The 25615-nt window shown below is 43.0% G+C and overlaps 1 protein-coding gene across 5 annotated transcripts in view; it reads right to left on the bottom strand.

The window, feature by feature from the left end:
* The window catches only part of LOC112218886 (anoctamin-1), a 101451-nt gene that overhangs the window by 60195 nt on the left and 15641 nt on the right, over positions 1–25615 (bottom strand). For 2 of the 5 annotated variants that reach the window (XM_042301776.1, XM_042301777.1), the window contains exons 1-2: positions 10376–10597; positions 2633–2980 (exon numbers count right to left, since the gene is read on the bottom strand). In XM_042301776.1, coding sequence (XP_042157710.1) covers positions 2633–2980; positions 10376–10519 — 492 coding nt within the window. In that variant the 5' untranslated portion in view covers positions 10520–10597. Of the gene's footprint in view, positions 1–2632; positions 2981–10375; positions 10598–25615 lie in introns of those variants that run through there. The other 3 variants (XM_042301779.1, XM_042301780.1, XM_042301778.1) reach the window with 2 other exon arrangements.

The following is a 25615-nucleotide window of genomic DNA, read 5'->3' as shown; positions in this document are numbered from 1 at the left end:
AATCAGTTTGAGTACTCAGAGCAGCATTTAATCAGAAGTGATTTAGGAATGCAGCAGCTCATTTGTGAGACTGTATCATGTATCCTGTTCCCACCATCACATTGTAAAACACACAGAGCCCTCATGGACACAGTTAGAGGTTTTGATAGAGGCAGTCTTGGATCAAAATGTGGTTGTGTAACTAGCCTAACTAAAGGTACGCGGTGGAGCAACCGTGTGCGCAGGTCCTACTTCATTCATACTAGTTTTCTTTGGCCCAACAAACCTTAATAACAAGTGATGCTGCAACAGGTATTGAATTTAGGCGTGCCGATCTAAAAGACATCCAATCAACTATAATGTGGTCTTGCACTGTCAGACATCACATTGCATTCTGGTTTTAGAATCAGAGACAACTAGAATGTTCTAGAAACATAGAGGGTCAAGGTTAGTTCATATGGGTTTCCTAGCAGAATTTTGCATTAATCACATCACTGTTTGAATCCCAAACATTGACACTCATCCACATCCCATCACCACCTCTGCTTCCTTCCTTCCTACTTCGGTCCCGTCCCAGTGTCCCTCCCTCTATTAGATACAGATGTGAATGACTCCCACTTAAATGTCCTCAATAGACAGAATAGTATAGTCAACAGCACTTTAATGATCTATAATACTTAGGGCGCCTATTTTAATCAACTAACTCCACAATGGACAGACGATGAGAGGAAATGATAAAATACCTAAACATTACTCCCCTCTCTCCGCTAAGATCATAAGACAGAGATTATTCTGTATGTCTTCCTCCACGGTGAACAGTCTGACACGATAACCACATGGGAAACACTTTGATAATAGAATGATGGCTTGAATGCAATTTGGGAACAAAATGGAAAATTATACCCAGATGATTTATAACACAGTGAGTGAATGGCACCCAGAACCAAATCTCGCATGTACCCTGCCTTGTAACAAAAGTCCACAAAAATACTAGACATATGACGTAATTTATATTTCTCTTTCTCACACACTTCATTGAAAACATGAAAACACTCTGTATGTGTGAGAGTTGGTGAGAGTTTGTACTGCTCTTAAAGAGTAGTCAAGGTATTCTGAGTGATCTTCCAGCTGGCATTGCCACACATTAGTTGCCTGGCGCTGTGTGTATGATTGTGCGTGTGTGTGGATGTGTGTTTGTGTGTGTCTGTGCATGGTGTGATCCTTCCACAGAGCCATGCCCTGTCTGTCCCTGACTTGGTAAAGAGATCTACCATGGCAGCTGTCATCTTGCCATCCTCAGCACTTGGACCGACTTAGTCTCATATTACTGGACTTCACCCTCATGTCATCCTCAGGTCCTGTCCATGACAGGTTACTGTTGGTCATCGCACCACAAGACTACTACTAGAACTACACAGGGGTTTCCTTTATTCATTCACTCTCATGCCATCTAATCCAACAAGTTGATTCAACGGCTGCCATACTTTAAAATGTTTTTTTTTTATTTATTTTTTTTTACAAGAGATTCATCTTTTGATCCTGATCAGTGATTTTGAATTCAAAATGCATTGGCTTTGAACAAGAAAAATAAAGCATAACACTGATACTAACTATGTAATGTTTAAAGGGGCAGTGCAGTTAAAAATGAGATTACCCTATTTTTTTATGATATTTTCACACTATGAGGTCAAAATGACACTAAAACTGTGAACATTTGGATAATGCCCATGTTGTGTAAGAGCTGTTTGAAAAAAAATCCTGGAATTCCCAGCCTGTTCAGGTGGGATGGAGATTTTGGCCTAGATCATGACATCACAATCTGATTTGATTATTGTAACCAAGGACCAGTCAGTTTTTATTTACACATGTATCCTCCTACTTTGAAGGGGTAATCAGGGTAGTCTCTAGAGTCTAAACCAATGGTTCTCAAATGGTTTTTCCTCAGGACCCAAATTGGCGCAGGATACAGTGGCTTGCGAAAGTACTCACCCCCTTGGCATTTTTCCTATTAGATCTTATTTAGGGGCTTCATAGCAAAGGGGGTGAATATATATGCATGCACACACCACTTTTCCATTGATTGATTTTTGGAATTTTTTGAAACAAGTAATTTTTTTCATTTCACTTCACCAATTTGGACTATTTTGTGTATGTCCATTACATGAAATCCAAATAAAAATATATTTTAATCACAGGTTGTAATGCAACAAAATATGAAAAACGCCAAGGGGGTTGAAAACTATTGCAAGGCACTGTAAGTCCAACAAACAAACAAACCAATGACAGTAGCCAGGCAGGTTAAAAGGTTACCCCGGGTTACCCTGGTTACTGCTGCAAGTCCTGCTAGCCCTCTATAGGCCGGTTTCAGCTGGTGCTGTACCAAAGTACAATGTATCTTTTGTATACTGTTACATGGTGGGGGTTCAAGGCAAACTGGCTGACCTAAGCCCAAAGACAAAAATACCCCTGATCCACCAGCCAGCTGGAAAACAAAGACTGTAGAGGTGCAGCGGTGTTGTGTTGTGTGGAATACTCTCCCCTCGCTGCCCTAAGCTAACTCATAGCTAACGCTAGACCTGACTGGACATTGCTGATAATATCGTGTGTTTGGTCAAAAAGAACAGAACAGAGAAGCCGTAGAGAAGCAACTCACATCCTCATCCTTCTCCAGCTCCATGCCCATATCCCTCAGGTTGCCCTCAAACTCCTCCCGGTGGAGGCGCTTGTCGTCCACGTGGTAGTCCATGCTGTGGTCTTGGGAGGCCACCTCCGGGTCACCTCTGGGCTGAGGGGTTGGCGCTCGTCCCAGCCTGGCTGTCCCACGGCGGATGCTCCGTGTAAAGGCGTTGTCAGTGAAGCGGGAGGACTGTCGGTTGGAGCGCGAGCTGCTGGGCTTTTTGATGTGGTAGGTGAGGATGTAGTCCACCCGCCTCTCTCCGTCCTGAAAGTACAGGCCATGCTGACATCCTGTGTTCTCCTCAGGTGTCAGGCAGTTCAGGAGCTGGGGAGAGAGGGGAGGGCTGTGCATTAGAGGGCTGCTTGGGCTAGATGCCTAGCTGAATCATGTGCATGTGTGTATGTGTGTGTGCTGTGCAGCTTTTGCCATTTGTTGTGAGAGGCACAGCATGGTTAATGAGCCAGTTAGACTAAAGGGGTCAAGGTGGGGTCAAGCTAGTCCCAATAGGGCTCCTAAGGAATTGAGTTGAAGTGATCACTCTCAGTGACTTAGAACACGAATGCTGATTTGCAAGGCAAGCAGTATTGATAATTATTTGGTATTTAATTCTCTATTTATCTATTTATTAATGATCTATTATCTATTATTTACTTAAAAACATGTATTTAACATTTTATATCCAAAAAAAGGCTTGTGTTGCTACTCTGTGTGTGTACAAACAATTAAACAAATATTCCTGCTGCTATGTTTTATGATATATCATTCATTTATATGAAAGGTGTCTATAGTTATAGTGTTAAAATCTATTATTCAACAAAATTCAATAGGATTTTCCTGAACATATATCACAGCAGAGAAGGTCGAAATACATTTTATAATCATAACAATCAGATAACAAATGGAGATAAAATATTGAAAAAATAAATGTAGGATTTTGACAATAGTGTAATATGCCAGATTTCTCATCTACTGTTTCCCTGTAAACCAGAAAATATTAAACTATTGAGAGAAAGCTCTTCTTCACATAGAATTGCAATCTTATACTGTGGCTTGTTTAAAAGAAGGCGTCTTATATGGCCATTATAACATTTACATTTTTTTTACACAAATAATCAAAATTCCTATATATCCACTTGGATATTTGTGTCATGATTATAACAACATGTATGACATACTCATGGTTGATCCGGTTTCACTTGGATATGTACAGTATATGGAAGGTTTTCAGAGGGATATAACAAATGCTGAAATCCAAGCTTGTTTGACCATTAATGTTTGAGTGACCAAAACTCTTTGCTTATTCCTGACCTGGTGGTCCAATAGTCAGTATTATCATTAGACACACCCAACGGGGTTATCTCTGGAACATCACCTATGAAATTATAGAAACAAATATTTGATTTTATGTGTTATAGGCTGATGAAGAACTGCATATAATGCTATCTGCCACTATCAACATATATTATTATTCACCTAACTGGCAGTTACATGGAGCATTGTCAAGGCCTTCCTGAACTACAGTAGCTTATTTCAGGTCACAGTGCCAAAACGATTGATGATTGCTTGTGTGTGTGCAGACATGTGGGTGTTTCTTGTGTTTGGGTGAGCAAGGCTGACTGACTGTGATCTTTAGCGATCTGGATTGGTTTGATGACTTATCAGCTGTAATAATATTGTCCAATAATCCTGCAGACTATTTTGATAGCACTGACTGACCCAACTGATTTTCTATTTTTAATCATTGTGGCCCGCCCCACATTAATACAATCACTTAATTCAATGACCTAATTTGACAATTCCACCCAATTCCATACTCTACCTCACATGCTCCCGAGTTGCGCAGCGGTCTAAGGCATGGCATCTCAGTGTTAGAGGCATCACTACAGACCTTTGTTTGATTCCAGGCTGTATCACAACCGGCCGTGATTGGGAGTCCCATAGGGCAGTGTACAATTGGCCCAGCGTCGTCTGGGTTAGGGTTTGGTCGGGGTAGGCCGTCATTGTAAATAAGAATGTGTTCTTAACAGACTTGCCTCGTTAAATAAAGGTCAAATAAATTATGAAAATCTAAGACACTGTTCCATTTGTAACACTGACTGGGAAGATTTTAGGAGGCACTCACTAATGATGTGGGTTATGTGAGGTTATGGGGAGAGTGGAGTAAGTTGAGACATTCAGTATCAATCCGTCAAGGGAAATATAGTATTCCTTCAACAAAGACATTACACAAAAAATTAAAAATGGCGGTCGACAGAGAGGGCTGCCTCGCTTCTAGCTCTTAGGAAACGTAGTTTTTTCACAAGCATTTCGCTACACCCGCAATAACATCTGACAAACACATGGATGTGACCAAATTTGGTTTATTTGATACACTGAGAGTAGAAAATATTAGGAACACCTTCCTCATATTGAGTTGCACCCCCATTTGCCCTCAGAACAGCCTCAAGTCGTCAGGGCATGGACTCTACAAGGTGTTGAAAGCATTCCACAGGGATGCTGGCCCATGTTGACTCCAATGCTTCCCACTGTTTCAAGTTGGCTGGATGTCCTTTGGGTGGTGGACGATTCTTGATACACACGGAAAAACTGTTGGGCATGAAAAATCCAGCAGGGTTGCAGTTCTTGACACACTCAAACCGGTGTGCTTGGCACCTACTGCCATACCCCGTTCAAAGGGACTTAAATATTTTGTCTCGCCCATTCACTCTCTGAATGGTACAAATACACAACCATGCCTCAAATGTCTCAAGGCTTAAAAATCCTTCTTTAATTAACATCTATCCTCCCCTTCATCTACACAGTGACATCAATAAAGGATTATAGCTTTCACCTGGATTCACCTGGTCAGTCTATGTCATTGAAAGAGCAGGTGTTCCTAATGTTTTGTCCACCCAGTGTATATTTCAGGATGTTGTGTGTCCCTGGAAATAATCAGAATTCATGTAAATATTACAGTTTTGTTTTTTAATAATTTTAAGCATCTTTTAACATAGGCTAAACACCTAACAAACACTTTTAACATAGGCTAAACACCTAACAAACACTTTTAACATAGGCTAAACACCTAACAAACACTTTTAACATAGGCTAAACACCTAACAAACACTTTTAACATAGGCTAAACACCTAACAAACACTTTTAACATAGGCTAAACACCTAACAAACACTTTTAACACAGGCTAAACACCTAACAAACACTTTTAACATAGGCTAAACACCTAACAAACACTTTTAACACAAGCTAAACACCTAACAAACACTTTTAACATAGGCTAAACACCTAACAAACACTTTTAACACAGGCCAGGCCCTGTTGTTACCTAATATCCCAGTGATAATGGCTTGCATTGTGCCTGGGAAGAAAACACTTCAATATGTACAACTTGACATTGGCTCAACCTTTGGCTCAACTTACCCCGTGGCCATTGGCTCAACTTACTCCGTGGCCATTGGCTCAACTTACTCCGTGGCCATTGGCTCAACTTACTCCGTGGCCATTGGCTCAACTTACTCCGTGGCCATCGGCTCAACTTACTCCGTGGCCATTGGCTCAACCATTGGCTCAACTTACTCCGTGGCCATTGGCTCAACTTACTCCGTGGCCATTGGCTCAACTTACTCCGTGGCCATTGGCTCAACCTTTGGCTCAACTTACTCCGTGGCCATTGGCTCAACTTACCCCAAGGCAAACATTTTGACTATATTAGCCCACACAGCTACAAGGATGCACTTTCATGCTAGGTTTAGGACCTCATATTGAAGGTTATAGATACTCCAACGTAAGTATAGAACAATATTAAAATGTTCTACTTTGGTTTAGATACAAACATCACGAAACCTCTAACACAATAAATGTTCTTGACTTGGTGAAAATTATTGTTGGGGATCTAACTTGCTTACCACTTTTTCCATGTGGTTTCTTCCTTCACATTCGCCATGAAATGATGACCTCTACCTAAATATTTGGTAAAATAATAGATTTTGTGCATGGTTTCCTAAAAACAAGGTGTCACGCCCTGGTCTTAGTATTTTGTGTTTATATATTTATTTGGTCAGGACAGGGTGTGACATGGGTTTATTTTGTGTTGTGTTTATATATGGGGGTTTTTCGTAGGTTTTGGGATTGTGGCTTAGTGGGGTGTTCTAGCAAAGTCTATGGTTGCCTGAGGCGGTTCTCAATCAGAGGCAGGTGATTCTCGTTGTCTCTGATTGGGAACCATATTTAGGCAGCCATATTCTTTGAGTGTTTCGTGGGTGATTGTTCCTGTCTTAGTGTTTTGTATTTCACCAGATAGGCTGTATAGGTTTTCACGTTCCGTTTGTTGTTTTGTATTTCGTGTTTATTCGTTTATTAAACATGTATCTAACTTACCACGCTGCATTTTGGTCCGACTCTCTTTCGACGGAAGAAAACCGTAACACAAGGAGGCTCAATGTACCCTTTTGGTTCAAATTACCCCACTCTCCTCTATCGCTGCTTCCCTGAACAATTAGTTAACTTCTCTGTGGCAGCTAGCCTGCCAAATGAGGATTGGGGCTGCGTGTCATACATTTGTTTGTTTTTGTTTACGTTCCCAAAAAGGTCCACTTTTCACAAACACACATACACACCTTTCTTGTGCATAGTTCAATTCTTCACAGAGCTGCATGTGTAATGTGGGACAAGCTGAAGCAGAGCTAGCATAGGGTGGGCCATGGGTGCAGCCATGGATGTAAGATCCTGCAGATTCTTTTGAAAAACCAAAATGTCTATGGTCAGGTTTTGGCTTTTGGCTTCTTTGAAGCAAGGTAAGACATACCTCGTAATAGGCTATGAAGTAAAACTACCAGGTTTCAAACTATTAAGTAGGCCTACAGTATATGTTTTCAACATGCAGACTGCCTCCAGTTCAGACTGCAAGGTTGCTGATGATAGCCTACCATATGCCTGCACTCAAATGGCAGTTGCTTAATATTAAGAGGAGTTGAGAAATAAATAGCCTGTTTTTAACAGTGGATATCTGTTGCATGTAGAAATGTTGCGCAATGAGTGGGCTTATCAGAACACATGTTTGACCCTCAACACGGGGACCCCTCAGGAGTGCGTTCTTAGTCCCCTCCTGTACTTCCTGTTCATCCATGACTGCATGGCCAAGCACGACTCCAACACCATCATGAAGTTTGCTGACAACACAACAGTGGTAGGCCTGATCACCGGCAATGATAAGACAGCCTATAGGGAGGAGGTCAGAGACCTGACACTTTCCCCCTCAGGAGACTGAAAATATTTGTCATGGGTCCCCAGATCCTCAAAAGGTTTTACAGCCTCACCATGGCAAGCATGGCAACCATGACAACTGCTCGGCATCTGACTGTAAGGTGCTACCGAGGATAGTGTGTATCGCCCAGTACATCACTGGGATCAAGCTTCCTGCCATCCAGAGCCTATAAACTAGGCGGTGTCAGAGGAAGGCCCCAAAAATGGTCAAAGACTCCAGTCACCCAAGTCATAAACTGTTCTCTCTGCTATCGCATGGAAAGCGGTACCGGAGTGCCAAGTCTAGGTCCAAAAGGCTCCTTAAAACCTCTTCGGGCTAGGGGGCGGTATTTTCACGTCCGGATGAAAAGCACGCCCAAAGTAAACTGCCTGCTACTCAGGCCCAGAAGATAGGATATGCATATAATTGGTAGATTTCGATAGAAAACCCTCTAAAGTTTCTAAAACTGTTAAAACGATGTCTGTGATAATAACAGAACTTATTTGGCAGGGAAAACCCCGAGGGCAAACCATACAGGATTTTTTTTTGAGGTGACAGTGTTTTCAATTAGGTTTCTATGTGGATCTAGATTTCGAAGGCACTTGCTTGCAGTTCCTATCACTTCCACTGGATGTCAACAGTCTTTAGAAATTGGTTGATGTTTTTCCTTTGAGAAATGAAGAAGTAGGGCTGTTCAGAACAAGGGTCGAGTCTAGTATACTGTTGTGGTTGGGGCGCATGACCTGAAAGCTCACTCCACTTTGTTTTTATCTGCTATTGAACGCAGTTTATCCCATCTAAAATTTGATCTATTATTTACTCTAAAAAATACCAAAAGTTGTATTAGGAAAGTTGTTTGAAATGTTTGGATCAAGATTACAGGTAACTTATTAGATATTTTGTAGTCATGTTGCTTGAGTTGGAACTGGAATTTGGAACTGAGTCAAACGCGCCAAATACATTTTGGGACCTATAAAGGTGGAATTTATCGAACAAAAGGACCATTTATGATGTTTATGGGACATATTGGAGTGCCAACAGAAGAAGATCTTCAAAGGTAAGGCATGAATTATATAAATATTTCTGAGTATTGTGTCGCGCCTGGCAGGTTAAATTATGATTGTCATGTGTTTGTTTGATCAGATAATACCATGGTTTGCTTTTGTCGTAAAGCCTTTTTGAAAACTGACACAGTGGCTAGATTAACAAGAAGTTAAGCTTTAATTTGGTGTTTTGCACTTGTGAATGTATGAAAGTTACATTTTTCAAATATTATTTTTGAATTTCGCGCTATGCCATTTCACCGGATGTTATCGAAACGTTCCGCTAGCGGAACCCCTAGCCGTAAAAGGTCAGCTTCTACCCCCAAGCCATAAGACTGCTGAAAAATTAATCAAAATGGCCACCTGGACTATTTACATTGACATTTGTTTTTACACTGCTGCTACTCGCTGTTTATTATCTGTGCATAGTCACTTTACCCCTACCTACATGTACAAATTACCTCGACTAACCTGTACCCCCGCACATTGACTCGGTACCGGTACCCCCTGTATATAACCTCGGTACTGTTATTTTATTGTTCTACTTTTTATATATATTTTTTTACTTTAGTTTATTTTATAACTCTATTTCTTGAACTGCATTGCTGCATTGTTGGTGTTGGGTTTGTATTTAAGCTTTTCATGGTAAAGTCCACACCTGTTGTTTTCGGCGCATGTGACAAATAAAATTTGATTTAATGTGCTGTGAGAGTGATCTGTCACTGCGCAACACGTGATATTCTGCTCAAACTGGGCTCTGTATGAAAATACACACAAGCCGATTTGATTCCCTATAGACTGACGAGCATGACTGGTCACATTTATTTTTAGAGGCAGACTGCCTAACATCCTAATTTGCAATTTGCATTTATGGTAGGCCCGATCAGCAATTCATTTGGTCAGACGGGCCCCTCGAGAACGCCCCGCCCCCTCTGTGCTGAGTCTAACTCCACGCCTGGGAACAAGACAGTACAACGTGTCAGATGTCTACAGTAGATACTTGTTCTGTAATTAGCCTACATGATAATTATCTCTCTACAAACTGCCAAACCAGGTCAAGCCATTTCTCAACTATATTGAGATAAAAACCTTACAAAAAAGTTATAAAGAATGGATTAACAATAGGCAAAATAGTGTAAATGTAGTTGAAAAACATATTCAGGCTATTACTCAACCCACTTGATGTGTAAGTAGATTTTTCAACTACATTTACACTAAACAAACAAAATTCTGACTTCCACCTATTATTTTCCAACAAATCAATCAAATCAAAAGGCTAAGCAAGTGAAATAACTGCCAAACCTATCTTTACTATTAAAAACATATAGCAAACTGTTATGTGATGAAAATTTCCCCCTGAGATAGTTAGTCTCAGTCTCCTAGTATGTAAACACATTATGTAAATCCATACATACTGTATCTTTGTCATTCTACTCACTTGAAATTTGCCATGAAAAATCACATCCTTTAAGAAGTGCCTGGGCTTCCTAGGTGTAGCCTCTGCGTCATGAAGCAGTGAAGTCCCTGAGCTCTCTGGTGTTTCTCCAGCCATCTTCCCATCACTAGGCGAGCGCTGCCACATACTACTGCTATCAAACACAGCTCTTTCTCTCTCCCGCTCTCTCTGTCACCGTCCACAGCGTTGAACCAAGCCCAAAGTCTCCCTGCTACAAGACCTAGTACTTGTTACTTGAGAAGAGTCTGAGAGTCTGAGATGCCAAGTAGCTAATATTAGACTTGATCTGAATGCGACAAGGTGCCCTCTCATTTCCCAATCTCTCATTACATATCATAGGTATAAGAGATATTCCCATCTTCTTCGGGGTCTGCTAGTCAATCTGAGGTCAAGGTTAAGCTGTGTTACATTTCATTAGAATGTAAACATTGGCCCAACCAATACAAACATTCCCCTGAGAGGGCCCTCAGTGAGAGATTGTGTCATCGCAACACAGCGAAGGTGTACCACTTCAGATGTGGCACTGGATACACGCTGTTGAACAAGGGGGATTAAACACTTCTAATGCTGTGTATATTCACAAGATCAGTTAGAGTAATAGAACCATCTACACAAAATATTACAGTGATTAACAATGTCAATTGGTACTTGTTGTCACGACTCCTACCGAAGGTGGCTCCCCTTCCCGTTCAGGTGGCGCTCGGCGGTCGTCGTCACCGGCCTACTAGCTGCCACTGATTCTTTCCTCCCCCTCCTTGTCTGTTTATTAGGTGATTAGTTGGGCTTTATTAGCCAGCTGGCCCACCTGCTCTTTGTGCGGGATTGTTTGTGTGACTAGTGTGCATGTTAGAGGTTAACGTGTTTTCCTGTTTGTGTGACTAGTGTGCATGTTAGAGGTTAACGTGTTTTCCTGTTTGTGTGACTAGTGTGCATGTTAGAGGTTAACGTGTTTTCCTGTTTGTGTGACTAGTGTGCATGTTAGAGGTTAACGTGTTTTCCTGTTTGTGTGACTAGTGTGCACGTTAGAGGTTAACGTGTTTTCCTGTTTGTGTGACTAGTGTGCATGTTAGAGGTTAACGTGTTTTCCTGTTTGTGTGACTAGTGTGCATGTTAGAGGTTAACGTGTTTTCCTGTTTGTGTGACTAGTGTGCATGTTAGAGGTTAACGTGTTTTCCTGTTTGTGTGACTAGTGTGCATGTTAGAGGTTAACGTGTTTTCCTGTTTGTGTGACTAGTGTGCATGTTAGAGGTTAACGTGTTTTCCTGTTTGTGTGACTAGTGTGCATGTTAGAGGTTAACGTGTTTTCCTGTTTGTGTGACTAGTGTGCATGTTAGAGGTTAACGTGTTTTCCTGTTTGTGTGACTAGTGTGCATGTTAGAGGTTAACGTGTTTTCCTGTTTGTGTGACTAGTGTGCATGTTAGAGGTTAACGTGTTTTCCTGTTTGTGTGACTAGTGTGCATGTTAGAGGTTAACGTGTTTTCCTGTTTGTGTGACTAGTGTGCATGTTAGAGGTTAACGTGTTTTCCTGTTTGTGTGACTAGTGTGCATGTTAGAGGTTAACGTGTTTTCCTGTTTGTGTGACTACTAGTGTGCATGTTAGAGGTTAACGTGTTTTCCTGTTTGTGTGACTAGTGTGCATGTTAGAGGTTAACGTGTTTTCCTGTTTGTGTGACTAGTGTGCATGTTAGAGGTTAACGTGTTTTCCTGTTTGTGTGACTAGTGTGCATGTTAGAGGTTAACGTGTTTTCCTGTTTGTGTGACTAGTGTGCATGTTAGAGGTTAACGTGTTTTCCTGTTTGTGTGACTAGTGTGCATGTTAGAGGTTAACGTGTTTTCCTGTTTGTGTGACTAGTGTGCATGTTAGAGGTTAACGTGTTTTCCTGTTTGTGTGACTAGTGTGCATGTTAGAGGTTAACGTGTTTTCCTGTTTGTGTGACTAGTGTGCATGTTTGAGGTTAACGTGTTTTCCTGTTTGTGTGACTAGTGTGCATGTTAGAGGTTAACGTGTTTTCCTGTTCGTGGCTTTTTTGCTGGACTGTTTTATTCCCCGTGTTTGGGGCATTTGTTTTTGTGTGCGCCCTGTGTTTTCGTGGGGTGGCTTATGTTCGCCTTTTGTGCATTAAATAGCACTACCCTGAACTCTCTGCTTCCTGCGCCTGACTTCGCATCCACTACACCCAGATCCTTACACTTGTGTTATCAAGTGAAATTTTAAGTAAATTCCAACAGGTGGGGGGGACGGCCCCCACAATAAGTAGGAGTTGATTGATGCTCAATGATAAATTCAAATCTTCCTACCATCAAATCTAAGCCAATATGACACCAATGTCAATGGTGTCATATTGTTTAACCTGCATCTGGTCATGATACGTTCAGCTGGTACCAAGAACCATATACAGGATTTTTCGTTAGGAAAAAATTCTATGTCTTGCAACCACCTAGCTCAAATTCTTGGCGTATGATTAAAACGAGATTATAGCATCCATACGGTGACCATTGGACTTACCATTTGTCGGACTGAATATGTTTGTAGGTAGAACAGTTTTGATTAAATGTATAATTTATCGCTCTCATGTGCCCATAGAGAATCAGCGTTGCGCTAACTTTTTGAAGCATTTCTGTCAATGCTAACATATTTTTCAGCCTAATCACCGAGTTCTTAAACCCAGTCCAAAGTACTTAAGTTGCTGCGCATCTGGTAGCTAGCTAGTAGCAGGCTTACTCTCAAGAACCCAAGGCAACCCAGGGCATTTTGTCTTATCCCAAGGTTTTCAGCCATGTGAACTACAATGTTTTTTAGAAACTTGTATATATTAACAAAAAATGAAAAGCTGAAATATCTTGAGTCAAAAAGTATTCGACCCCTTTGTTATGGCAAGCCAAGTTCAAGAGTAAAAATCTGCCTAACAAGTCAAATAATAAGTTTCATGGACTGACTCTGTGTGCAATAATAGTGTTCAACATGATTTTTGAATACTACCTCATCTCTATACCCCACACATACAGACCAATTATCTATAAGGTCCCTCAGTCGAGCAATGAATTTCAAACACAGATTCAACCACAAGACCAGGGAGGTTTTCTAATGCCACACAGAGAAGGGCACTTACTGGTAGATTCATGTTTTTTTTTAAAGCAGACATTGAACATTCCTTTGAACATGGTTAAGTCATTAATTACACTTTGGATGGTGAATTAATACACCCAGTCGCTACAAAGATGCAGGCATCCTTCCTAACTAAGTTGCCGGAGACGAAGGAAACAACTCAGGGAATTCACCATGAGGCCAATGGTGACTTTAAAAGTTACACAGTTTAATGGCTGTAATAGGAGAAAACTGAGTGTAACAGTATAAATTTAGACCGTCCCCTCGCCCATACCCGGACGCGAACCAGGGACCCTCTGCACACATCAACAACAGTCACCCACGAAGTATCGTTACCCATTGCTCCAGAAAAGCCAAAAACTACTACTTCAAGGTCTCAGAGCAAGTGACGTCACCGATTGAAATGCTATTTAGCGCGCACCACCACTAACTAAGCTAGCTGTTTCACATCCGTTACATGGGGATGGATCAACAACATCGTAGTTACTCCACAATACTAACCTAAATGACAGAGTGAAAAGAAGGAAACCTGTACATACAAAAAATATTCCAAAACATGCATCCTGTTTGCAATAAAGCACTAAAGTAAAACTGCAAAACAAATGTGCCTGAATACAAAGTGTTATGTTTGGGGCAAATCCAACACAACACATCACTGAGTACCACTCTTCATATTTTCAAGCATGGTGGTAACTGCATCATGTTATGGGTATGATTGTCATCGGCAAGGACAAGGGAGTTTTTTTTAGGATAAAAAGAAACGAAATAGAGCTAAGCACAGGCAAAATCCTAGAGGAAAACCTGCTTCAGTCTGCTTTACAACAGACACTGTAACACAACAAAATATGAACACTTTCTGAAGGCACTGTAAACATAAAGTATTGATCATTATGATCAGAATCAAAACGTACTGTAACAATAAACATAGTACGCAAAGGAAAATAAACAAAAAGAAGTGAGCCTCCACCCCCAACCCTCCACCTCATTCCCCCAACCCCACCCATCCAACATGTCTCCATCCAACCACCCAACTCCCGCCCCACCACATGTCTTTCACCACTTCCCACCCCCTAGCAACCAGGGCTCCTTGTCAATTACCCCCCACCCCCTCCCGACCACACCAAAAACCCTCCCATGTCCCCAAAAACAAAGAAAAATATATATATATGTGACAGTTTGCACACACCTACTCATTCAAGGGTTTTTCTTTATTTTCTATTAAATACATTGTAGAATAATAATGAAGACATCAACACTATGAAATAACACATATGGAATCATGAAGCAACCAAAAAATTGTTAAACAAAAAAAATATATATTTTAGAGTCTGGTTAGGGATGCCGTCTGGGCCGGTAGACGTCTTACTCACGTCGGTCATGAGAAGGAGAGCCCACAGTCCTTGGTAGCAGGCACTGTCGGTGGCACTGTGTTATCCTCAAAGTGGGCGAAGAAGTTGTTTAGCTTGTCCGGAAGCAAGACGTTGGTGTCCGCGACGTGTCTGGTTTTCCCTTTGTAATCTGTGATTGTCTGAAGACCCTGCCACATGTCGTGTGTCTGAGCCATTGCATTGCACTTTGTCTCTGTACTGATGTTTTGCCTGTTTGATTGGTTTACGGAGGGAATAACTACACTGTTTGTATTTGGCCATATTCCCAATTACCTTGCCATGGCTAAATGATGTGGCTTGCGCTTTCAGTTTTGCGCGAATGCTGCCATCTATCCACGGTTTCTGGTTTGGGTAGGTTTTACAAGTCACAGTGGGTACAACACCTCCTATACACTTGCTGATGAACTTTACAAGGGGTGTAGAGCCTAACTGGCATATATAAGCAGCGTATGAGTTTCAAGTGCACCTTTATAATAAAAGCATTACATGCATAATCGCACTTGCGGTCACTTTTGATAATGGTGTTTTTCACTAATGGAACATTCGGGCTTTCTACAAAAAAAAACATTCTAGCCTACTACAATGAGTGTATTGGTGCGCTTATAATGTGAATAACTAGCCTAATAGTTTATCAACATATTTCAAGCTAAACGTTCTGATCTGTTGCGTCAGCCACATTGCATAAAACATGTTTTTTGATGCTAGTGCTTGTATTAATTTAGGATCATTTGCATCCCACAACTATCCCAGACTATGTCTGGAATAGTTATTTCTCACACAGAATAGAATAGGTGAACTTTTGTACTATGGGAGATAGTAGATTGACATAGGCTAGTGCTTTTGCTGTTTGTTAGGCCTACTCTTGTTGGCTTGTTGGCTGATGAAAAGTAAATGCGGACAGTTCTTCCAATATCTTCAATATGCACATCGGAATTAGATAAGGTTGTGAGCAGTTGCGTCCCCGATGTGTCTGTCTTTACTTATAGCCACGTGACAAAGAGCCATGTGAGTGAGAGAAGCTTCGGATTGCACAGCACACTCAGGGAGAAGGGCACAATGCAGAACTTCGGGCCGCAAAAGGCACGGATTTCTTTAGGGTGCATTAAGGTCACAAAGGGGATGCTGTCGTGAAATTCGAGGCATTATCAAGTGCTTGTCAAATTGTGAATGAGAGACTATTGGAGTGTCAAAGCAGAGCTCATGTCTCATGTCAAGCAACCTTTTTCAAATCATCATTAGAGTCGCATCATGCAAATTACAGTGTATTAAAAATCAAAACAGAAAGCCCAATGTTTGTAGAACACCTAAAGTTACATTAATAACTCTAAATTAAGCATATAGGAGTAGCTATTTCTTTGTTAACCACTTGCAATCCAAGATGGCGTATCAGTGCAGACGTGTTTTGTTCGTCCTCTCGTGTACTTTTGTATTTTTTGTATATATATTTCAATTTTAATTCAATTATACCTTCCAGTAACCTGCCTCACCCAATGTGACACGGAACCGCTATTATTTTACATTTTTAGACCTCAAAGAACCACCTAGAAGCTAACCATTTAATTAGCAACAAGCTATTTAGTCATTGTTAGCCACTGCTAGTGGCCTTTACCTTCTGCACAGATACCAGCCCTTTTTATTTAGCCTGGATAATACTCGCCAGCCTAACAGTATCGGACTGTCTCTTTACTTCAACGCCGGATTCCTGCCGTACACCCAGGACCATTACTTCTGATCTTCACAGCTAGCTAGCACCCACCGAGTTACAGAGTACCAAAGCTATCCCAGAGGCCCAACTCCTGACCTACTCAGTTGTTCACCCGGACTCCACCCACACACGGCTAGAACCCACTACTCCACCGGATCCTTGCCGTAAGCTCTGGACCTTGGCACTGGATCACCGCTGCTACCGAGTGGCTATAGTGGCTAACGCCCCTGCTACCAAGCTAGCACCAGTTAGCCGTGAGTCAGGCGTATCTCCCGGCTAGCAAACTAAATTTATACAACTACAATACCTCTTTCGCCATCGGGCCTGGATCCTTTGTCGACACGGCGCCCCGCCGCACCACCACGACTGGTCTGCCGACGAATAGTCCATCCGCTGTGCCTTCAACCGGCCGTCGGACGTCGGAGCAGACGCTTCTACCAGCCCCGGGCTATTAACTTTAAACGCTGTGTTGCCCGCGTGATAGCGTAGTAGCGACTACTCCGCGTTTTCCCTGTTCCATCTATTGCTGCCACCTGGACCATATGATCACTTGGCTACATAGCTGATGCCTGCTGGACTGTCCGGTAATCATGGTACTCCATTCTGTTTTTTTTTGTTTATCTGTTGGCCCCAGCCGCGAACTCAGGCTCTGTGTGTAGTTAACCTACCCTCTCTGCTCATTCATCGCCATTTTACCTGTTGTTGTTGTTTTAGCTGATTAGCTGTTGTTGTCTCCACCGTTGTGATTACTTAATGCCTCGCTGTATGTCTCTCTCAAATGTCAATATGCCTTGTATACTGTTGTTTAGGTTAGTTATCATTGTTTTAGTTTAATATGGAGCCCCTAGTTCCACTCATCATACCTCTGATACCTCCTTGGTCCCACCTCCCTCCCATTATAACCAGCAGAGATACAATCTCTCTTATCGTCACTCAGTGCCTGGGCTTACCTCCACTGTACCCGCACCCCACCATACCCCTGTCTGCACATTAAGCCCTGAATCTATTCTACCACGCCCAGAAATCTGCACCTTTTATTATTTGTCCCCAATGCTCTAGGCGACCAGTTTTGATAGCCTTTAGCCGTACCCTCATCCAACTCCTCCTCTGTTCCTCGGGTGATGTGGAGGTAAACCCAGGCCCTGCGTGTCCCCAGGCACCCTCATTTGTTGACTTCTGTGACCGAAAACGCCTTGGTTTCATGCATGTCAACATCAGAAACCTCCTCCCTAAGTTTCCCTAAGTTTGTTTTACTCACTGCTTTAGCACACTCCGCCAACCCTAATGTCCTTGCCGTGTCTGAATCCTGGCTTAGGAAAAATCCTGGCCACCAAGAATCCTGAGATTTCCATACCCAACAACAACATTTTAGAACTGCCAAAGGGGGAGGAGTTGCGATCTACTGCAGCGATAGCCTGCAAAGTTCTGTCATACTTTCCAGGTCTATACCCAAACAGTTCGAACTTCTAATTTTAAAAATGAATCTCTCCAGAAATAAGTCTCTTACTGTTGCCGCCTGCTATCGACCCTCCTCCGCTCCCAGTTGTGCCCTGGACACCATTTGTGAATTGTTCGCCCCCCATCTAGTTTCAGAGTTCGTTCTGTTAGGTGACCTAAACTGGGAAATGCTTAACACCCGGCAGTTCTACATTCTAAGCTAGATGCCCTCAATCTCACACAAATCATCAAGGAACCCAACAGGTACAAACCTAAATCCGTAAACATGGGCACCCTCATAGACATTATCCTGACCAACTTGCCCTCCAAATACACCTCCGCTGTTTTCAATCAGGATCTCAGCGATCACTGCCTCATTGCCTGTATCCGCTATGGGTCCGCGGTCAAACGACCACCCCTCATTACTGTCAAAAGCTCCCTAAAACACTTCTGCAAGCAGGCCTTTCTAATCGACCTGGCCTGGGTATCCTGGAAGGATACTGACATCATCCATCATCAGTCGAGGATGCCTGGTCATTCTTTAAAAGTAATTTCCTCACCATCTTAGATAAGCATGCCCCGTTCAAAAAATGCAGAACTAAGAACAGATATAGCCCTTGGTTCAATCCAGACCTGACTGCCCTTGACCAGCACAAAAACATCCTGTGGTGGTCTGCAATAGCATCGAATAGTCCCTTCGATATGCAACTGTTCAGGGAAGTCAGGAACCAATACACGCAGTCAGTCAGGAAAAGAAAAGGCTAGCTTTTTCAAGCAGAAATTTGCATCCTGTAGCTCTAACTCCAAAAAGTTTTGGGACACTGTAAAGTCCATGGAGAATACGAGCACCTCCTCCCAGCTGCCCACTGCACTGAGGCTACGTAACACGGTCACCACCGATAAATCCATGATAATTGAAAATATCAATAAGCATCTTGGCTACTCCAACCCCGGCCAACAGCCCCCCCCCCGCGCAGCTACTCGCCCAAGCCTCTCCACCTTCTCCTTAACACAAATCCAGATAGCAGATGTTCTGAAAGAGCTGCAAACCTGGACCCGTACAAATCAGCTGGGCTAGACAATCTGGACCCTCTCTTTCTAAAACTATCCGCCGCCATTGTTGCAACCCCTATTACCAGCCTGTTCAACCTCTCTTTCGTATCGTCCGAGATCCCTAAAGATTGGAAAGCTGCCGCAGTCATCCCCCTCTTCAAAGGGGGTGACACCCTAGACCCAAACTGTTGCAGACCTATATCCATCCTGCCCTGTCTATCTAAAGTCTTCGAAAGCCAAGTTAATAAACAGATCACTGACCATTTAGAATCACACCGTACTTTCACCACTGTGCAATCCAGCTTCCGAGCCGGTCACGGGGCACCTCAGCCAAGCTCAAGGTACTAAACGATATCATAACCTCCATCGACCTGGCCAAGGCTTTCGACTCTGTCAATCACCGTATTCTTATCGGCAGACTCAATTACCTTGGTTTTTCTAATGACTCCTCGCCTGGTTCACCAACTACTTTGCAGATAGAGTTCAGTGTGTCAAATCGGGGAGCATGTTGTCCGGAACTCTGGCAGTCTCTATGGGGGTACCACAGGGTTCAATTCTCGGGCCAACTCTTTTCTCTGTATATATCAATGATGTCGCTCTTGCTGCGGGCGATTCCCTGATCCACCTCTACGCAGACGACACCATTCTGTATACTTCTGGCCCTTCCTTAGACACTGTGCTAACTAACCTCCAAACGAGCTTCAATGCCATACAACACTCTTTCTGTGGCCTCCAACTGCTCTTAAACGCTAGTAAAACCAAATGCATGCTTTTCAACAGTTCGCTGCCCGCACCCGCCCGCCCGACTAGCATCACCACCCTGGACGGTTCCAACCTAGAATATATGGACAACTATAAATACCTAGGTGTCTGGTTAGACTGTAAACTCTCCTTCCAGACTCATATTAAACATCTCCAAAATCAAATCTAGAATCGGCTTTCTATTTCACAACAAAGCCTCCTTCACTCACCCCGCCAAACTTACCCTAATAAAACTGATTGTCCTACCGATCCTCGACTTCGTGCATGTCAGCTACAAAATAGCTTCCAATACTCTACTCAGCAAACTGGATGCAGTCTACCACAGTGCCGTCCCAAGAGGGAAGGGTACTGTCACGTCTGCTCCCACTCTTCCCTTCCCATGGCGCTTGAGGGTGCCAGATTATCCTGCATCACAAGCTCCTGCAATCATCACTAACACCTGCCCTCCCTCGTCACTCGTTTCAGCGTTATTGGACTCACCTGAACTCACTTATCACCTGTTATTTCCTCCCCTATATTTGTCAGTTCCCCAGCTCTTTTCCCCGCTGCTGAATTGTATTATTTTTGTCTTTTGAATTTGTTTCTGACGCTGTTCCTGTCTTGTCTCTGTCCGTTCTAATTAAATGTTTTACTCCCCATACCTGCTTAGTCTCTCCAGCGTCATTCCGCGTGACACAGTCATCCAATATGCTGTAATAGAAAAAATAGGCCATGCTCATAATTTTTTAAAATCCTCCCTCATCTTAAATTGCACCGACCGACACTGCTCTGAAGAATATGAATTAGGCTTTTTGAGAAGGTTTGAATCCTAAGTAACTTGCCTACACAATGTTTGAAGTACAATAGATGAAGACAGCTAATGTAACAGGTCAAAGCTGTGTGGTGGAAATCTTTGATAGAGCATGGGTAAAGTAGTCAATGTGGTGCTTGTGAATGTCCTTACTTTTTCAGTTTCAGACCAATGCCCACCTCTCACTCAAAACATGTTTTTGTTTGTTTCTAATTTAACCTTTATTTTGACAGGGAGTCATGCTGAGACCGATAATATTTTACAGATGAGCCCTGTTATTACAAAAACAAATTAAGGTTAGTAATAGAAGATAGCCAACAAAAGTAAAACTACTAACTACTAGTTAATAGCCACAAAAAAAAAAATCTTGGACAGAATCTTAAAATGTTGTGACATTGCATAACTGAAAAATAGTCTCCAGGGACAGTTTATTTTTAGCTACTAAAAAAGTAAAACAAATACACAACTAACTAATAAACATAACAAGAGCAGCCTTGTAAACCAGCGAGTGGTCCCAGAGGAAAACATGTCTCAGTCTGCTCCACACAGGAAGCTGAGGCAAAGTTCACTTCTCACAGGTCTAGGGAACATAAGGATGTGGTCAGATCACCCCAATGCTTAGTGTTACTGTATACAGCTAGCCTAGGACACTCCTATTTATTTTCCCAGGTACGTTGACTGAGAACACATTCTCATTTACAGCAACGACCTGGGGAATAGTTACAGTGGAGAGGAGGGGGGGATGAATGAGCCAATTGTAAACTGGGGATGATTCGGTGGCCATGATGGTATGAAGGCCAGATTGGGAATTTAGCCAGGACATCAGGGTTAACACTCCTACTCTTACGAAAAGTGCCATGGGATCTTTAGTGACCACAGAGAGTCAGGACACCCGTTTAATGTCTCATCCAAAAGATAGCACCCTACACAGGGCAATGTCCCCAATCACTGCCCTGGGGCATTGGGATATTTTTTTTAGACCAGAGGAAAGGGTGCCTCCTACTGGCCCTCCAACACCACAGCATCTGGTCACCCATCCATGGACTGGCCAGGACCAACCCTACTTTGCGTCAGAAGCGAGCCAACAGTGGGAGGCAGGGTGTTATGCTGCTGGCAATGACCCAAGTGCTGTATACAGCTAGGAAAGTCCTTATAGCTAGCCTAGGACATTACTGTATACAGCTAGCCTATGACATTACTGTATACAGCTATCATAGGACATAATATGATTACTATATTTTTGCTGGTAAGGTAACTGATGACCGTTTTTTGTAATCAGATTACATGTAGCATGTAATCAGTTACTCCCCAATCCTGCTAATACATTTTCTCAATAATGACCGTAAAATGTCTAGCAAACCACCTGTAGGCCAAACAACTAATTAATTTAGCCAGCATTTCCCAAAAGGCTTGTCACAGAACTGTTCCATGTCTACATCAACACAAAATATCCAACACCTAGTAGACATCGTTTCATGTTATCAGTCAGTCAAGAGTTATACTCTTGTCACGGTGCGGCGTGTTACGTATGCAGACAGAGTAGAGAAATAGAATACCAGTCAAAAGTTTGGACACAACTACTCATTCAAGGGTTTTTCTTTATTTTTACTAAGTTATACACTGTAGAATAATAGTGAAGACATCAAAACTATTAAATAAAACATATGGAATCATGTAGTAAGCGAAAAAGTGTTAAAAAAATCAAAATATATCCTATATTTCAGATTCTTCAAAATAGCCACCTTTTGCCTTGATGACAACTTTGCACACTCTTGGCATTCGCTCAACCAGTCACCTGGAATGCACTTAAATTAACAGGTGTGCCTTGTCAACAGTAATTTCTTTGCTTCTTAATGCGTTTGAGCCAATCAGTTGTGTTGTGACAAGGTGGGGGTGGGGGGTGTATGCAGAAGATGGTCCTATTTGGGAAAGACAGCGATCACTCACCTCGGATTAGACAAAGAGCTTCTGTATATCACGACAGCGATCACTATCCTCGGATTAGACAAAGAGCTTCTGGATATCAGGACAGCGATCACTCACCTCGGATTAGACAAAGAGTTTCTGGATATCAGGACAGCGATCACTCACCTCGGATTAGACAAAGAGTTTCTGGATATCAGGACAGCGATCACTCACCTCAGATTAGACAAAGAGCTTCTGGATATCACAACAGCGATCACTCACCTCGGATTAAACAAAGAGCTTCTGGATATCAGGACAGCGATCACTCACCTCAGATTAGACAAAGAGCTTCTGGATATCACGACAGCGATCACTCACCTCAGATTGGACGAAGAGCTTCTGGGTATCAGGACAGAGATCACTCACCTCGGATTAGACAAAGAGCTTCTGGATATCAGGACAGCGATCACTCACCTCAGATTAGACAAAGAGCTTCTGGATATCAGGACAGCGATCACTCACCTCGGATTAGACTAAGAGCTTCTGGATATCAAGACAGCGATCACTCACCTCGGATTAGACAAAGAGCTTCTGGATATCAGGACAGCGATCACTCACCTCGGATTAGACAAAGAGCTTCTGGATATCAGGACAGCGATCACTCACCTCGGATTAGACTAAGAGCTTCTGGATATCACGACAGCGATCACTCACCTCGGATTAGACTAAGAGCTTCTGGATATCACGACAGCGATCACTCACCTCGGATTAGACTAAGAGCTTCTGGATATCAGGACAGCGATCACTCACCTCGGATTAGACAAAGAGCTTCTGGATATCACGACAGCGATCACTCACCTCGGATTAGACTAAGATTTTTTCAACAACAACAACAAGCAGGACCCACACGATATTCTCCAAACACCCCGCAGGGTAGACATGTCAATTATTCACATAAGGAAGCGACGCAGAGGAAGAAGAGCCGGATGCCTCGTCCGGATCCGCAGAAGGCGAGTAGAAAGCTGCCATTACCGTCAATATTACTCGCCAACGTGCAATCATTAGACAATAAATTAGAAGGGGTACGATCACAAATATCCTACCAAAGGGACATCCAAAACTGTAATATCTTATGTTTCACGGAATCGTGGCTGAATGATGACATGGATATTCAGCTAGCGGGATACACGCTAAACCGGTAGGATAGAACAGCACACTCTGGTAAGACGAGAAGGGGCGGTCTGTGCATGTTTGTAAACAACAGCTGGTGCACGAAATCTAAGTAAGTCTCTAGATTTTCCTCGCTTGAAGTAGAGTATATTGTGATAAATTGCAGGCCACACTACTTGCTCAGAGAGTTCTCAGCTATACTTTTTGTGGCTGTTTATTTACCACCACAATCAGATGCGGGCACTAAGACCACACTCAGTCAGCTGTATAAGGACATACGCAAACAGGAAACCACTCACCCAGAGGCGGCGCTCCTAGTGGCTGGAGACTTTAATGCAGGGAAACTTAAACCAGTTCTATCAACATGTTAAATGTGCAACCAGAGGGAAACAAATTCTAGATCAACTGTACTCCAAACACAGAGACGCATACAAAGCTCTCCTTCGCCCTCCATTTGGTAAATACGACCACAACTCTATCCTCCTGATTCCTGCTTACAAACAAAAATTAAAGCAGGAAGCACCAGTGACTTGGTCTATAAAAAAATGGTCAGATGAAGCAGATGCTAAACTACAGGACAGTTTTGCTATCACAGACTGGAACATGTTCCGTGATTCTTCCGATGGCATTGAGGAATACACCACATCAGTCACTGGCTTTATCAATAAGTGCATTGAGGACATCGTTCCCACAGTGACCGCACATACCCCAACCAGAAGCCATGGATTACAGGCAACATTCGCACTGAGCTAAAGGGTAGAGCTGCCGCTTTCAGGGTGCCGGACTCTAACCTGGAAGCTTATAAGAAATCCCTCTATGACCTGCGACGAACCATCAAAGAGGCAAAGCGGCAATACAGGGCTAAGATTGAATCCTACTACACCAGCTCCGATGCTCGTCGGATGTAGCATTGCTTGCAAACTATTACAGACTACAAAGGGAAGCGCAGCCGCGAGCTGCCCAGTGACACGAACCTACCAGAGGAGCTAAATCACTTCTATGCTCGCTTCGAGGCAAGCAACACTGAGGCATGCATGAGAGCATCAGCTGTTCCGGACGACTGAGTAAGACGTTTAAACAGGTCAACATACACAAGGCTGCGGGGCAAGACGGATTACCAGGACGTGTGCTCCGGGCATGTGCTGACCAACTGGCAGGTGTCTTCACTGTTCATTTTCAACATGTCCCTGATTGAGTCTGTAATACCAACATGCTTGAAGCAGACCACCATAGTCCCTGTGCCCAAAACACAAAGGCAAACTGCCTAAATGACTAAAGATCCGTAGCACTCACGTCTGTAGCCATGAAGTGCTTTGAAAGGCTGGTAATGGCTCACATCAACACCATTATCCCAGAAACCCTAGACCCACTCCAATTTCATTACCACCCCAAACAGATCCACAGATGATGCAATCTCTATTGCACTCCACACTGCCCTTTCCCACCTGGACAAAAGGAACACCTATGTGAAAATGCTACTCATTGACTACAGCTCAGCGTTCAACACCATAGTACCCTCAAAGCTCATCACTAAGCTAAGGAACTTGGGACTAAACACCTCTCTCTGCAATTGGATCCTGGACTTCCTGACGGGTCGCCCGCAGGTGGTGAGGGTAGGTAGCAACACATCTGCCACGCTGATCCTCAACACTGAAGCTCCCCATGGGTGCGTGCTCAGTCCCCTCCTGTTCTCCCTGTTTACCCACGACTGCATGGCCAGGCACGAGTCCAACACCATCATTAAGTTTGCAGATGACACAACAGTGCCTGATCACCGACAACGACGAGACAGCCTATAGGGAAGAGGTCCGATACCTGGCTGGGTGGTGCCAGAATAACAACCTATCCCTCAACGTAACCAAGACTAAGGAGATGATTGTGGACTACAGGAAAAGGAGCACCGAG

The sequence above is a fragment of the Oncorhynchus tshawytscha genome, linkage group LG19 (assembly GCF_018296145.1).
Source record: "Oncorhynchus tshawytscha isolate Ot180627B linkage group LG19, Otsh_v2.0, whole genome shotgun sequence".
Taxonomy (NCBI): domain Eukaryota; kingdom Metazoa; phylum Chordata; class Actinopteri; order Salmoniformes; family Salmonidae; genus Oncorhynchus; species Oncorhynchus tshawytscha.
This window is presented reverse-complemented; position numbering and strand designations above follow the sequence as displayed.